Source organism: Ischnura elegans, chromosome 7, assembly GCF_921293095.1.
Source record: "Ischnura elegans chromosome 7, ioIscEleg1.1, whole genome shotgun sequence".
Lineage (NCBI taxonomy): Eukaryota > Metazoa > Arthropoda > Insecta > Odonata > Coenagrionidae > Ischnura > Ischnura elegans.
The window spans coordinates 1452459-1469413 of record NC_060252.1 but is presented as its reverse complement, the minus strand read 5'-3'; the positions used below and the strand labels follow the sequence as shown (position 1 = coordinate 1469413).

General features: G+C 40.2%; 1 protein-coding gene across 2 annotated transcripts; it reads right to left on the bottom strand.

Moving 5' to 3' along the window:
• Positions 1-5300: 5300 nt before the first annotated feature.
• LOC124162229 lies at positions 5301-10476 on the bottom strand. Of its 2 annotated transcripts, XM_046538688.1 has the most exons (7): positions 8032-10472; positions 7659-7885; positions 7307-7504; positions 6962-7189; positions 6556-6746; positions 6308-6470; positions 5301-5954 (listed from the first exon to the last, which is right to left on the bottom strand). In XM_046538688.1, exons 1-7 carry the CDS (start codon positions 8070-8072, stop codon positions 5821-5823), a joined length of 1182 nt encoding a protein of 393 aa, XP_046394644.1. In that variant the 5' UTR covers positions 8073-10472; the 3' UTR covers positions 5301-5820. The 2 variants fall into 2 exon arrangements, 1 of the variants encoding a protein (XP_046394644.1); XR_006865514.1 differs by lacking the exons at positions 5301-5954; positions 6308-6470; positions 6556-6746; positions 6962-7189; positions 7307-7504 and having other exon boundaries at positions 7800-7885; positions 8032-10476.
• Positions 10477-16955: the final 6479 nt, after the last annotated feature.

The window sequence follows — 16955 nt, the reverse complement described above, 5'->3', positions numbered from 1 at the left end:
ATATGAAGTAATGTTTTTGAGCTAAAAAAATCGGTTAATTAACAACTGTTGACATCATTTTGGCCAACATAGCAATGCAAGGGGAATAAAAGACATTACTATGGAAGCTATGTACTTGGGTAGACAAGGGGTCAAAATTTCATTCAAATATATTACATATGTGGTTTCTGAGTTATGAATTTTTACCCTGTGCCCTGCACTCTGGAATTTGACTCACACTAGCGCCACTTCTGAGCAAACATCTCAAACTTTGACTCCTCATATCTTGCAAACTATGAGAGTGAGAGAGGAAATATTTTACATGGGTCATTAGATAGGTGATAGTAGCTTGTGACAAAAATTTCATCAAAATCCGAGTCGGTGGGTGTAATTTTGAAAATTTCTGGGTGATTTGACGTGGAATGACCCTGATATAATTGGCAAAATTGAGATAGAACGGTATGATTCTACAGAATATTTCTTTCCGGATTTGAAGATTGGGAAAATGCTGAACAATTTTCCACACTAACGGAAAATGTGCCTTTGAAAAACATCTGTTAAAAATGATGGATAGGGGTACAGCCAAGGATGGGGCTGCATTTTTTCGGAACAATGCGGCCAGCTGCTCTGAACCAGTTACACGGTTGGTCTTAAAGGATATCAACAATTTAAGACATTCATCGGGAGAAGTGGAAGGTGAGGAGAGAGAGTGGGAACTAATACAATTAATATAAAGAACAGAGGTATCCAAAAGTTGGTTAGAGTTGCAGGTGGATGAAAAGAACTTGGAAAAAAGGTCAGCACACCCAGGACCAACAGCAGTTTCATCACCAAAAGACATTTCCTAAGGTGTGGAAGCAGAATAACGCCTCGAGTTGATCATAGACCAGAACCGTTTTGGGTTGGAAACACATTCGGAGGAAATTGAGGATATATAGTTGTTAAAGTCTAACTTAGTTAGATAATTGGCATGGTGCCGAAGGTTTTTGAAAGTTTTTTTATGTGCTGTGGTTAGGAAAATATCTGTACTGGCGCCAAGCATTTAGATTATTTTTTACAACAAAAACTGTCTCACTGGTCATCCAAAGTAGGAACCTTCTGGAACAGGTTTTCCGATGCGGAATGCAGTCCCTCAGGACACCTGCCAACCAGTCATTAAACATATCAAGGGCTTCGTCCACAGAGCCTTCTTCCAAGAGGCACCATGGGAGGCAGATGAGGGTGTCATTTACATGAACCCAATCCGTTCTTCTCCAGATGGGGGTTAGAGGACGTGGAGAAGGGGGCGGAGTAGACCTTGGTGTAGGGGTGGCCACCCGCTAGGTTCAAGCGAAATTTCTAGGGACTCGTGGTCGGAGCAGAAATAGTCGCCAGCAGGGCAAACTTTCAACTCAAGCGAGGATAAGACAAGATCCAGGACTACCAACCCTCGTAGGAATCATATTGCATTGCTTGAGGCCCAGGCCATTAATGAAATGATCAACAAAAAACTCCTCAAGGCCAGATAAACTCTTAACATTCACAGGGTAGGACCAGTCAATGCCTAAATTAAAGTCACCTAGAGAATAACTTCACCCACACTGCGGGCTAGTGACACAGAGTTGAAACACCTTTCCAAAGTGTTCTTCTCATCAGAAGGTGGTCGATAAAATGTACCAATTAATAGTCATCTCCCTACAGAAGACATTGTATTAAAGGAGAGAGTTACTTCGACGCATATTATCTCGGGGCCTAACTCCAAATCAGGGCGACGTAGCGCCAAGAAACCATTGTCAACGCCCAGAAGGACACCTGCGCCACGCTTACCGACTCGATCACATCTGAAAATTTTATGAGAAGTGGATATAGATAATTCGCCATCAGAAACATTGTCGCAAAGCCACGTCTCCGTGAGGGATATCACATGGTGACTTCGTAGTTCATGAAAAAACGAGTCCATTTCCCCAAGCTTGTTTCTCAAACTACGTAAATTTTGGTAATATACACTCAACTTCGTTGCACACATTTTACGTAGAGAAAGGACGCAAAGAAACTAACACACCATTCATTGCATAACACTCAATTAGAACCTATGCACAAAATTTTTGGGATGGACTTGAAGTGACAATGGGAAAATACCGGAAGGGACGAAAAACGGTCGCCGGGGTGGAAGCAGGCCAAATCCCAGGAGCGACGAGTCACGTTGACCGAGAGTGTTGGGCCCGATTGAGAAGGGTGGCTAAAAAACACCAAAACCAGTATAAAGCACAATAATAAAAAAATTGCATTAACAGCATTTCTGCAACTCATCCCAATAAAGTGAAACACTATCTGCGTTGGAAAAACACAAAACATAAACGAAGACGTTGTAACCACAGAAATAAAATAATACTATGGAGAGACATGCACGCCTGGCTTGCCTTGCCACCATCTTGCTCTCGTAATTAGCAACCATATATTGACTATGTAGATAGCTTTGAAAGTATTAAAATATCTCTTTTTCTGGCATTTACTCAATTCCACCTCGGGACACTCTTGTCAGTACCTGAAATTGCAAATGTTTGCATCCGGATTACATTGAGGACAATCATTTTAAAGAGTGACCTAATGGTACATATTTTCCCTATTCATGTACGCCTCCATTGGTTTCGTAAAACAAATACGGATAGAGATTAAATTGAAAGTCATCCGCTGTGCAGCATTTATACGGCGGAACTCTTCGCAATTAAAATGGCTTTGGAAGCCTTGAGTGACGAAAATGGCTCGTTTGTCAAATGCACCGACTCCCGTAGCTCCTTACAATCCATTTCTGACTTCTTACCCATGCATCCAGTTGTTCAACACATTCATGCCACGCTGCTGACTCTCATGAACAAGGGAATAAGTGTTTGCTTTCTTTGGGTTCCGGGACATGCGGGGATACGCGGAAACAAAAAAGCTGATTTGTTGGCCAAGGAAGCTCTTACTAACGAAGAGATTAAATCAACGCTAGTTCCGTACGAAGACCTAAGAGGGTCACTAAAAAATGTTGTACTTGAACAGTGGAGGGAGTTGTGGAGGACTTTGAATAACAATAAACTGCGAAGCATCAAACATACAACGTCAGCTTGGCCTTCCTCTACCAGGATCAATCGAAGGGAGGAAGTAGTTATCACTCGTTTGAGGATAGGGCACTGCCCTCTGACTCATGGCTTTCCTTTTACCGAAGAGAAGCAAGCTCCTCAATGTGACGAGTGTAGGTGCCCTTTAAGCATCCGACATATCTTGACAGAGTGCGACAAATACCGTGATGCGCGGACACGGTTCAATCTGAATGGGGACCTAGAATCTATTCTAGGAGACCACCCCCCCAATATAAATAGTACAATTTTGTTTCTCAAGGAAATAGGTCTTTTCAACAAAATTTAAAAGCTTCCCTCTTTTTTATGTTAAAAAATTGCATAGTAAAGATCCATTTATAATGAGTCTTGAATCAAACGATTGAGTAGTGGTGCAAAATGATCTTGCCGTCGACGCACCCTTTATCTCAATTCTACTACTACTACGAAAGTCAATTTCAACCAATACTCACACTTTTTAATGCTAGACTAACGTTTTATATGTCAAATATTTTGCGCAGAATTTAGCCGCTCCTTCGGCTCTTAACGCCGAATCGGGTACTCCCGGGCCGTAGTTTTGGTCCGCTGATAGGTCCTGCATCTCCTCTTGCCCTAAATCTTTGTCTCGACTTCAGCAGCCGGAGACGAGGAAGCATTTTACCTGTGGTAAAACTTGCACGCCGTAATGGATTGTCACAAACTTCCAAAAAGTGTAAATAGGGCCAATTTGTAGCTCTATTACATACCCTAGTAGCACAATTTGTGTTCAGAGTATGTTCAAGGCATTTTCAACACATATGTAAGATGTGTTCAACATAATTTGAGCACATGCTGAGCATATGTAAATGTCCGGCAAGGCATACGCTCAACATATGTTCAACACAAGTGGAAAACATATGTCAGGCACATTCTCAAAATGTGCTCAACATATGTTTTCAACATATGCTCAGCATGTTATCCACTCATGCTCAACATATGTTTTCAACATATGCTCAGCATGTTATCCACTTATGCTCAACATATGTTTTCAACATATGCTCAGCATATTATCCACTTATGCTCAACATATGTTTTCAACATATGCTCAGCATATTATCCACTCATGCTCAACATATGTTTTCAACATATGCTCAGCATATTATCCACTTATGCTCAACATATGTTTTCAACATATGCTCAGCATGTTATCCACTCATGCTCGACATATGTTTCAACATATGCTCAGCATGTTATCCACTTATGCTCAACATATGTTTTCAACATATGCTCAGCATGTTATCCACTTATGCTCAACATATGTTTTTAACATATGCCCATCATTCTCCCAAAATATATTCAGCATACCCTCCCCCATGAAAAAATTGTATAAACCTGTATAAAATTTGTATGCATTCTAATACATTTTCATGACAATTGAATTAGAATGTATACAAATTTTATACAGGTTTATACAATTTTTTCATAGGGGCCAGTGAAAATCTCTATGGAATTTCGTTCTCCTATTGTAGTTTGACAATGGGAAACATTTATTACAAACATAAAATTTTCCTACATGAATAATAGTTTCTCATTGTCAAATTACAATAGGAAAAATAAATCCTATGGAGATATTCACTAGGGTGAGGTTGCATCAAATTATCTCCCTTATCAAATGTATTCCCTTATAACTTTGCAATGCCTATACTTTAGATGCACAAATTCTCTCCTTTTTGTACCTTTCACTATGGACTTAGGGCGTGATCACAGACCTTCACGCTAGATATATACTTCTCAATAGAGATTTTGCTACATCTGTTGTACATAAATTATGGATTCCATAGAATTATACATAATTGGATCACACCAATAGCTGATCAAGTGAAAGTTGTCCAATGACAAACAGAAGGGTCGTATGAAAAGGGTTTGTGAAGAAAAAAAAGGAAGGGAAGGATATATAAAGCAGATGTTTCATCACTTTCTACACAAGGGTGTGAGGTAAGCATTAGGGACAGCTAAAACCTGTAAAACATTAACGTCAGGAAGTTTTCTACCCCTTTCATACCTACCTCATAGCGGCTCCACTGCACAAATGTATCTGAAAGTGTTGCACGACAGCACACCGCTTTAAGTGATACATAAAATATTGACATCCTGAACTGAAAACACTTCGGTCCCATTAACTTATTAATGATTGCAGTACATTAGCTGACATCCTATGGACCATTCACTCGATAAAGGATTGCATGGGAATAAAGAACCATAAAATGAAGCAATAGTCAGTCATTTATTGACACAAAAATCTAAATCAATATTGAGTTCAAATAATTTTCTCATACATTGCATTATATATACAGTAATATCTCAAAACAATACCTTATCATTGAGGGTTTATATGAATCACATTGTTCCTAATACAATTTATTTGAGACATGACTGAATTAACTCAAACTTAAACTTGATCCACGTCATGATGGTCCACGGTATAAGCAGAGGTTTTTCAAGATAAAGAGGTTCACTAAAAAGAGGGTTGCCTTATTTAAATTTACATGTAAATCTGACGGGACTGTAGGGGTGGTATGATCACTGCGAAGTATGAAGGTTTACGATGTTTATAGAGGTTCACTAACAGGGTTCTCACTATCTCAATAGTGAAATTTATGTTTTTTTCCTGGTTTTTCACAGTAGACAAAATTCACTGGAAGTGCTGTACCTACTTCAAATTCACATTCGGCATAAATGGGTTTAAGGGCTTAAAATTGTCATCATTCCAACGACGGATGGTGTATTAAGCCTTTCCCTGCTCCTTATTTCCCTTGACTTTCCTCAGGCGGCATGATGCCTGCCTCAGCCACTCCCCAGCAAAGTCTTGAAAGACACACCTATCAACACTGGCAAACATGGCACGACACCGCAGAGCCTCTGTAGGTGAAAATTAACAGAAAACAACATTATCCACATAATGGAAAATAAACTGTAGTACTTATTTAATGGGTAAATGGCGATGATTCTCCTCTTTCATGAATTGTTTATGACCATTTACTTGCAAAATGTAAAATTTGCAGGTGTCAAAATTAGATAAGGAGCAATAGCAGGGGATGTTTTGCATCATAAGTGAAAACATTTTGAGCCAAAAATCATTTTATTATGTGCACATATATTGGTATTAAATATCTAGAGTTCTGATTTATTTGTAATAGTAAATCATCATGATAGAGATATTATGATTCCAAATGCCAATAAAATATATATATATTCCATACTTGGATACTTACTGAACACTGCTGAGCATAATTGGGTCGAACAAAACCCCTTTTTCTCTTTCTTCAGTCCCTTGAAGGTGAAGGTGGACCCCACATCATCTGTCATGCAGAAGTACAGCATGTTGTATACTGCCTTTCCCACACTGTTGCCCCCTTGTATTTGAAGAGTTTGTACCTGAAATTTTGGATTTCAAGAAGCTGACTTTCAAGGTGGACACTAGTTCATTCAACAAGCATAAAGTAAAAAAAGCAAAACCTACCACTTGTTCAAAAAGCTCTGGATCACTTTCCAGGGAACATTCCAGTTCTTCGAACCCCTTCAGAGTTTTCAATGGGAAAGTCTTCTCCATTGAGTGGTTTGCCTGGGTTGCTGGGTTACCACCCCCCTTAGTCAGCGTTGCTAGCATGCTAGCCTGCTCACTCATTTGCTGCTCCATTTTCACCAGTTTGCCTAAAAGAGGTAACAGGCTATTTTTCATGGTACGTTTCAGGCATTTTTCTGGGTAGTACATATTAAAAATCCTAACATTTCAGTGAAGTGTCATTACATTGCTGAGTAGCATGAAAAAACAATCAAACAGTCAACTGAAAAACTACAAGATGTTTCTCTACTCATCATTACTCATAACAACCTCTCAAGTAAAATGTCATATTAATTGCTCTTACTGAGAATGGCATTTAATTTATCGTCCACATTTCCATGGCTGCATGTGCAGCGTTCTGCTCCATTTCTTGACGGCTGCTGCACCATGGTGAAGTCCTCTCTGTGGTCAATCACCATCTCAATGTCATCATTTTTATTGCTGATTCCTGGCAAAACCACGATTGGATACGAGTCTTGCACGTCATTGGATTCAGGCTGCGTAGCAGGCTCATGTGAATCAGTGATGTTAACTGCAAATAAACAAAATTAAGGTATTCAATACTCACAGGCCTAGAAAACAATGTTAGAACTTTGGAAAAACCTGAATTGAAGTCATCATTTAATCACAAAACTCATTCAGGTCTTACCATATATTGGAGGAGGTGAAATACCTCTCCCATTCGCTCTCTCCTCCGTTTCTGAATCTGACATTTCCTCTGGCATTTGATCTCTTACCCGCTTGCTAGGCCTCTTTTTCCGGAGGCCACGACCACGGGGTTTGTGGATGTCAGAGTCACTTGTTTCAATGGCAGCATTTTCAAACTGGCAGACTTCACCATATGTATCTGGAAGAAATAATAATTAATTAGTCTATGCAATTAACCTTTTTGGTTCAGATACTCAACACTTGATCCCATATGGTTTTTTTATAGAATAAACTATTTGCAGCATTTTCCCTGCCTTACTTTAAGGGAAGAAAGTTATGAAATGAAAACATACCTGCAGTCGTGCCTGGCAATATTCTACATTCATGCCTTGGCCAAGAGACATTAGGGGAAATACAATTCATTATCGAAAATTTTTTAAATCGACTGCTCTCCTCTTCAGGGAAGTAACAAAGCTGCCTTCCTTCATCATTTACTAGCCAAGAAGAAGGCACAGCTGCTACATCAGCATCTCCTTCATTGTTGACATTTGTGAATTCAACAACTACCCATGTCCTCTCCCTGTAAAACATAAACAAGAGAAATACAATAACTTTTCCTCCAATCCCTCAACATCTTCAAACACTTCTCATGCTGATACTAATTTATGTGCTACTAATCACACCACACTCTCTCCAAGCAAATTTCAAAGCGTAAGGTATACCAACCATGTTAACTTAACATATGTTTCCATGGCAGCATTTCTCATAAGAGGCTATTAATGTAGCAAGGATGCCACAAAAAAGGATCCTTCAACTGTAGGGTCTGGTATTTTGAGCATCTTGCATTTCACGTTGCAAATCTTGATGGTTTTATAATGTGAATAATTACTCACAACAAATAAGCCAACTTGCATACTGTTTGAAGGCACTGTATATGCAGGCTTCACATTTAGGAATGACTGGCCCCTAATATAAACCTCTGATTCCACAGTGCCTATCATGGTGATAGTAAAAATCTCGCCATTAGTCAGCAACACACAATTGTCTGGCCGACTGCATGAAATTTTTCCATGTCTGGATGCCACATACTTGTAGAAGGGCTTTCCGAGCACGGAGTCTTGAATTCCTTCTTCCACACATACTTCTTTACTCTGAATGATAGCAGTTCTCTGCCACATCAACCCACAGCTATTCATTTCCTCACATCTTTTGAAAATTTGCTGTAAGGGTTTATTTGAGCATTTCGAGAGATTTTTAATGCGCTGCAAACAATTCTCAAAGGTGAACGCACTAAAATTTTCCAGTACTCCAAAAGAGGAGACATCATCTGCCAGATGGAGGAGGCCATGAACATTATATGATACAGATTCTTTACCATACAATACACTGAAGTTCTTCACAAAGTACAAAATTAATTTCCTTGCATAACTGAAGAGAGAATTAACTTTAAGGTACTCTTCACAGCTAAAAATCCGCATTGCAATGTGGAATGCGAGAAAATGGTGGTATACCTGAGAATTTCCCATGTTTCTCAGAACAAAAGGTCCAATGTACAATAAAAATAGTCTAAATTCAGTAGCCTTCCAATACATAACATCCTTAAGTGCCCTTGGTTTTCTCTCAAAGTTATGAGGAATGTAGTTCCTTGAGGCTAGCAAAATTTTGGAGAGAGATTCTTGTGTTTTCACACTAATCCTTACATGAAATCTATTTCCTTTTATCAGTGCAATTATCATCTTGCGCATGACCCCCAAATAAGCAAGATGCATTGGCTCAAAGGGAAATTGGGTAACTAGTTTTAACCCAGGAATTTGAACTAGTGGAGATACTTCAATGTGGTGATTTTCATCACTTTGCCAGGTGAAGTCTGCATCGGTCCTTAATTCAGCATCTGTTCCCAAAAAAACAACCCTATTCTGTACATATGAGCCTTTGATTTTACATTTCCCACACCCATAATAAGCATTATGGCCCTTGGTTCTCAAAATAAAAGAACGTGCAGGTGCATCACACACAAAACTGTGTAATTTAATATGGTACAATTTATCGCTAAATATAATTCCACGGTCATGCAGTGCCTTGTACTCCGCCAGAAATTGCTCCAGGTAGTGATTGGCAGAATATGGTTTCTCCGGTCCATGATAGATACCAATAGGCATTGGGTATATGTCTTTGAAACCATGAAAACCAACCAAAATAGGCCAGATCTGACTACTTGAGCCACGTGCCATGGGAACTCCATCTATGTTGCAAATCAACTGGAGTTTTTTTTTCCCCCTTAATGCCGGATAATTTGTCAGTGCTCTCTCAATTGCCATGTTTAAACCCATGTGCACATACTTTCCACTTCCCATGTCAATAACAGGCACTTCACGGGGGGATTTCAACAAAGTCCGTGCGTCTTTTGGAAAGGTACCAAAGCAAGGATGGGATTTTAGAATTGCTAACAGAGAGTTAATTTTTTCATGGCTGACTCCTGATGCACCCCAAATAGCTAACTGATCCAAAATATGTTCAGTCGTTCTGGCCTCTAATTCATCATCGCTAGACGACAAGGGGACATCACAATCTGGAGTAGGTATTGATGGCATATTGAGGAGAGAATTAAACATCAATTCCTCATGTTTGCTGGAGATGCCTTGAAGTTGTCCTCGAGGCTCAATACAACTTGAATTACTGAGCAATTGGGATGAATTATCACACTCCATTACAGATTGTGGCAAATTATCTTCAGTGGCAACTAGGTTTGTGGAAGAACTAACGATGGTACGAGCCATGCACTCCTTTCGAGCCATCTCAATGCGTAACCTACGCCTCCTCTGCCTCGTTCCCACATCTGAGAGTAACGCAACTCTTTTACCACGATTCCAAGCATGACTACTCATATCTACTGTTGGCATTTCATTGCGATAATTATTCACAAAATAATTCATACATTACGCCGTAAATTGTTACCATGAGAGTGAAAGAGCAATATATGGATTAGAACTGAAAAAAGAAACGTGGTTATCATATTTCTATGGCCTTATTTCAATTTTAGTACTAACAGTAACAAGCTTATTGAATGAACTCGAGGCCTGGTTACACGATATTTTAAGATGTGCAACTTTATGTCTAAAGACCTGTTTACACAGCACATTACAGTGGAACCTCGATCTGTCGTTTTTCAGGGGGATGAATGAAAAAAGAACGATGAATGCGGGAATGTTTGTCGGGTTGCCTATGTCCCCAGGAAACGCTGGATTTTTGTGAATAGGGTAGTTTCCTTCATCAAAGAAAACGATAGGCATTGATTGCGATTCGTTACCCACCATTAGTGTATTCATAACACACAAATTATTTGGTATTTGAAACACCGGTTTAGACGAATGGCAAGGGTCAAATTTTATCCTCATTTGAAAAAGGCCAGATTGGCGCCCATGCGATTCCTCTCCGTGTGACGTCACAGGGACCTAGTTTCTACACGAGAGGATAGGAGTTATACATCGTCTGAGGTTACCAATGCATGCATGAGGCACAGAGCTCAGGGAAACATGTCTTAATAATCACCTATTAAAACTGGCTAAGGTCGGAAAGTTTTCTTCGCTTGATAAGGTATTAATAAACCTTTTTTAAGCCATGCGCTACCAGACAGGAAGGTACTCAGCTATCCGCTAGCATCCTGTGTCCTATCAGCGCTCAGAGCCTCGATCAAGGTCACTTCACAAGGAGAGAGGGGGAACCAGAAATGCGTCGCACGGACTTTCCTACTTACGCGTCGCGTTTTTGCGCGCTTGAAATTTTTCACTTTTCATTTAATCGCGAAAAATAGATAACGTCATTTAAAAATCTAAAAGCGCGAAATACGTACTCCAGGAGTAATAATCTTTCGATTTAGGCAATAAAAAAATAATAGGAAACCACCCTATTGTGATATTCATTAATGGATTCAAACAAGATTTTAGCTGATTGCATAGAATATTATTACTTTATCGAAACACCTGGGTCATATTGTCGATTCGACTTTTGCTAGAGAAATGTGCGTGTTATGTCTCAAACAACCATGCTTTCGCTGACGCAGTGATTAGTTATGAGATGGATCAAAAAGACCAAAAATAGTTTATTATTTGAAATGTTCCTTTCTAGTAATTAAATTTTTAATATGATTGAGGCAATGTGGCGTTAATCGTTAGCGGCACGCCCACCTGATCCTCGGCTTCATCCCATTTCTCGTTTTCTCCAGGGATCTCGCTCTACCCCCACAGCTGCCGTCATGTGCTAGCGGACATGCCGAGGCGTTCTGCAATATTCACGCATTTCTAGCCCGGATTCTTATCTTCAATTATTTTTAGTCCATCTTTTGATATTCTCACTTGTGTCTTTCTTTTGTTCTCGATTAACTTGAAATTTTCTTTCGGAGCTAAGGTCTTCATAATACGATCACAGCGCGTTTTTTTATTTCGGAGAAGAGGAAAGCTTCAGAAGGGTGGGAGGCGAGTGCGGAATGGAAATGGATACCGGATCTTATAGGAAATGCGCTATGTAACGCGTAACGCGCTTGGGAAATGTAACTATCCCACGGCACTCAGCTTCTCCCTATCGTATTTCAATCTCCTGGGGAAGATTCAAACTATGCCTGCCTTTATTAGCCATAAATAACACGTTGTAAACACTTCGTCTCATTTTTGTCAAACGATGGTTGCGGGAAAACGACGACGGGACCGCGATCTTCAAACGATAAATGCGGGAATACCTTGGGGAACGATAGATGCGGGAAAAAATTACATTGTCTTTATCAAACTTAATTTGGGATCAGGAGCGGCGAACGATGAATGCGGGAAAACGATCAATGCGGGAACGATAGATGGGGGTTCCACCTCCACGCTGTATATACACGTACAAGTAAACACATATATGTGCATCAACGCGAGAATTAACGGGAAAATTCACCGTGCGACCGTGAAGTAAGATCTTATGCTTTCCCGGCGAATATAGTCAAAGAAGGCTATCCGGGCTTCCAGCCGGGTGGTCTCTCTCCATTTTGCCGACGTTTAGGGACTAGATTCGTGTTGAGTGATGGCAGAATGGAGAGAGACCACCCGGCTGGAAGCCCGATAGCCTTCTTTCACATATTGGCCACCCCAAAATTTAGATGCATGAACGCGTGAAGAGAGAATAGAAGGAACCTGTTGTAAAGGCCTGTTTAAACAACACATTAACTCGTACGAGTTTATGTCTGTTTGCGTGAATACTTTTTTGTTGAACGGAACACATTCGAACGCATGAACCAAATTGGATCAGGCTCCATTATTCGTTCATGCATTCGCACAAGAAATGCATTCGGAAAGCAGAACCTATTCTATTTAGTTTCATATATTCTTGTAAGTTTTATTTCCGGCGCAAAAAAGTAATCCACAAACAGATATTACCTTGAACGTGTTTATATGACGTGTATCCAGACCCCCAGAACCGAAATTCGAACAGGCTCCGGATTTTTTATTTAACATATAAACACAAATGTGGTTTCATGCACCATGCATCCAGGCATTTATAATGGGCAGGATTTATTCAAAATTTATATGATATGCACGATCAGTTCATTAGCAGCAATAACATGAGAACTTTTACGATAACATACAGTTAGAGTACTAATCGTAATTTCGAATATTAATGAACTCATCTACTTACATTTCTGTTATATTGTTGATTCCCTTATGTATCTATAGGCTCTTTTTTGGAGTATGAATTATGTTTCCAAACGTAAAACAAAGTACGTTGTTAACAGGTATGACCTGAAACCGACGTAAATAAACGATGTAAATTCTTAACGTGTGACAAGAAATACATGATACCATGCAAGCTAGATCAACAGGTTTGGCAGGAGGCGACAAATAATTCACAATAAGAGTATAATAGCGCGCTATTAATAGTACGCGTACACTTACCTTTAAAAACTTCCGTCGAAATCTGGCGGAGGAGTCCAGCAAATGCGTCACACAGAATGAACTTGTGACAGCAGTTTAAAATTCACTCGCGAAAAATGAATGTGAAACAGGTGATAATGTATTATAATATAACCACACTGGCTTATTCAGATAAATATAGTTTTGTCGCACTAGCCTCAATAGCTGACACTCGCAAAGACACTAGTTTCGAAAAACGTGGTCACTCGGATGTCAAGTCAAAAGTAAAACCAGTAAAACTGCGAAAAAACGTTTCCCAGCTTTCCCCCTTTCATGACGGTCGCGGGTGTACGACGTCTTTGTTTCGGGACCCAATACTGCGGGGTTTAGGCTTGACCCTCGGAGTCCGGAAGCAACTACCCTGACCCTTCGCCTTTATTACCCCTCTTAGGGGTAAAAGGGACCGCGGTCATGCAATTGTTTATCCAGTCAGTTTTCGAAATAAATATTTGTTCTTTTCTCAATAAATATAAACTAAGAATTGAATTCTTTGTCTTTTGAGCAGCGTTTACAATTTTTAAACGAAATTTTACGATAAATATTAACTTATATTTCGAGTTCTTTATAAACATCTACATGGAAATTGATGCTGCATTAAATGCATTAATATTGACCTTAGAACTTCGTTTAAAATTTGACAAGGCTCAGAAAAAAATGAGGAATTCAATTCAAAGTCTGCAATTTACGTGCAAGAAACAATTATCCATGTGCCAAACACATATAAGCAACCCATGAGTTGACCTCGAACCGATGACACTGGTAGGGTCGTAAATCCGGAGAGGAGGGAGCACATGTGCTCCGTCCTCTCCGGGGAGAAGGGAGCACATGTGCTCCCTCCTCTCCAGGGAGAAGGGAGCACATGTGCTCCCTACCTCCGTGTGATTATCCGCGAGACACTTTTTAACGAATGTCCTCCAAAAATGCTCCGTACCAATGGCGCAGCGAGGGGGAGGTTTTGGGGGATAAATTCCCCCCCCCCCCGCAGAGCTCAGAGAAATTTTTAAGTTTAGTCCATTTTAATTAATTGGATTGATATTACTAATAGAATAGGTAGCGTAAGGATTAATAAAATATCCCTCCTAAAGCCGTAAAACTCACCATTTTGAACCATTTATTTTAAATTTCTGCAATTTATTAATCTCGAACCTACCGCTTATCCTGGCGTGTATTCCATACCCCCACACACCCCGGTACATATTAGTTGCACCTAAACCTCCCCCCCCCAGCCTTAATTCCTATAGCTGCACCCCTGCTCCGTACCACTAGAAAGAAGAGTCACTTGGGGATCAGTACAGCAGTCATGCTAAGACGAAAACTCCGCCATCTCGAATGGGTTAAGTAGTTATTCTTATTATTTTGTAATATCATTTAGTAACCACTGTCATAGGCGGATCCAGGGGGGGCACGGCCCCCCCCAGACCCTGAAAAATATGCTAGATTTTTAATACGGTCCCATTATCATTTCGTTCGTTTTGTATGACGAGGTATCCTTGTGCCCCCCCTGAACAAAATCCTGGATACGGCCTTGCTTGTGCCCCTCCCAGAAAGAAATCCTGGATCCGCCCCTGACCCATGTGACTCAGTTTTTATACGTACACAAAAGCCCGTTGTCAAAAAATATTATCTACCGATTCGATCGATAGATTTTTCTTCCTTATAGGAAAATCTACTAGAATTGGTAGAATATTAATAGCGTAAGCTTGGTTTCGTTAGTAGTAGGACCCGCCCGCCTTGTGACGGTGCGGGACTCCTCGTCCCCGCCCTTCCTCTCCCGTCCTTTCCCTGGAGGCGTCGTCGGGCTCTCATCGCGGCGATGCCTCCAATCCTTTTTCCTTCCTCTGTCCTCCCCCTCTCGAGAGGCACGGTCGTATAATTCACCGACTTGGTTACCGGTCCTCGAGAGCGTATCCTTTGCGGGGCCCGCCCTGGGAACCCCGAACCCACTGTCAAAAAATATTCCGCGATTATCCCACAATTGGTTCGCAATGTCCCTCGGACGAAATAGGAATATGGGGGATCAAAACGGGATATCCCAGGAATATCCCATAATGATTCGCAATAACCAGCTGGGACGAAATAGGAATATTGGGGATCAAAATGGGATATCCCAGGAATATCCTGTGCTGTGTGGGAAACGTAATAATGCATCAATTCGAATTATGAATAACGAACAACAACTGAAAACGTACTAACGAATACGTATATTGTACGCTTTAAAATTGATTAGGTAGACGCGCCTTGATGACGAGAATCTTCGTCATCCGTCCGGAACGTTCGGGGAAAAAATGAAGAGAATTCTCGCCATCCGTACGCAATGTGCGTACACGAAACGATTAGTGCTTGTACGTAGCCTTATAGCGAACATATCCCCTCGATTCATTGACGAAATATTTCTCTGAACGCATAGATATTTTCTTGAAAATATGATCAACACATTTCGTCGAACACATACGTTGACCATTTTTCTATGAAATATGCTCGACATATTTCCTTGGACACACGTTGAGTGCTTTTACATGAAAATATGCTCAACATATCTCGTTGACACATGTGGAGCATATTTCTACGTATGTATGCTCAACATATTTCGTTGAACACATGTGGAGCATATGTCTACGTATATATGCTCAACATATTTTGTTGAACACATGTGGAGCATATTTCAATGCATATATGCTCAACATATTTTGTTGAACACATGTGGAGCATATTTCTATGAAAATATGCTCAACACATCGTCTGAACATATGCTGGAAATATTTCGAGCATATGTTGAAAACATGTGGTTTTAAACATCTGCTGAACATATTTTCAGCATATGCTAATGTTGTGTGCAAAACATATTTCCCTGACATAATCTGAGCATATGCTCAACATTTCTTGTGCTACTAGGGTATATACATGTCAAAAGGCAGTGGTGCCAAATACATATCAAATAATACACAAATTGATATACTTCCAAACCAAAGTACATACCTGTTTCCAATGCATAATATAACCCACATATTTGTAAGCCATTACGCTATGCATTCCAACTTATTTCGAAGTCTGTGCAAATATTGTCTAATTTACACGATAATTAAATTCACTTACATCTATATTACTCTAGCAGAACATCAAATTATATCAGCAATCATGAAAAAAGTGGAATTATGTTATTAAGAGCCAAATGATTAACATAAACAACATCATTATAGATCACTCTACGCAGGATAAGGTGGGATGACACCAGAGTTTTATGGCGATTAAACGAATTTTGGGATTGTTAAGCTGAAAAGGCTATAGAGATAAGACTGGTAAATGAAATGTCTGGATACTGGATATCCGATCAGCAGCTCTAGGAATCGACCTCTGAAAAGAACATTGATTTCTAGAGCTTTTTTTACGCTGGTCCGTGGTCCTCCGCAACAAAAATCGGGAGTCAACAAATCCCGCCCCTCCTGATGCAGAGCTTCAACGGTGACCTCAAATATTCCTTAAGTAGCCTTGGGAATGGGTGACGAGTCGGAATACGAAAAGTCGGTGCTCATCGCGAGAGTGATGTCTGAGTGCAAGGAGGCATCGCGAGAGTACATAGTTTCAGAAAATAATATCGGCAACCAGATCAGATCCCGAGCATCATTTCAACATCGCATTAATCATTTATATTCTTGTGACCATCGGCACTCCTTAGCATTGCAAATCGTCGTTGTTATCGAACTGAATATC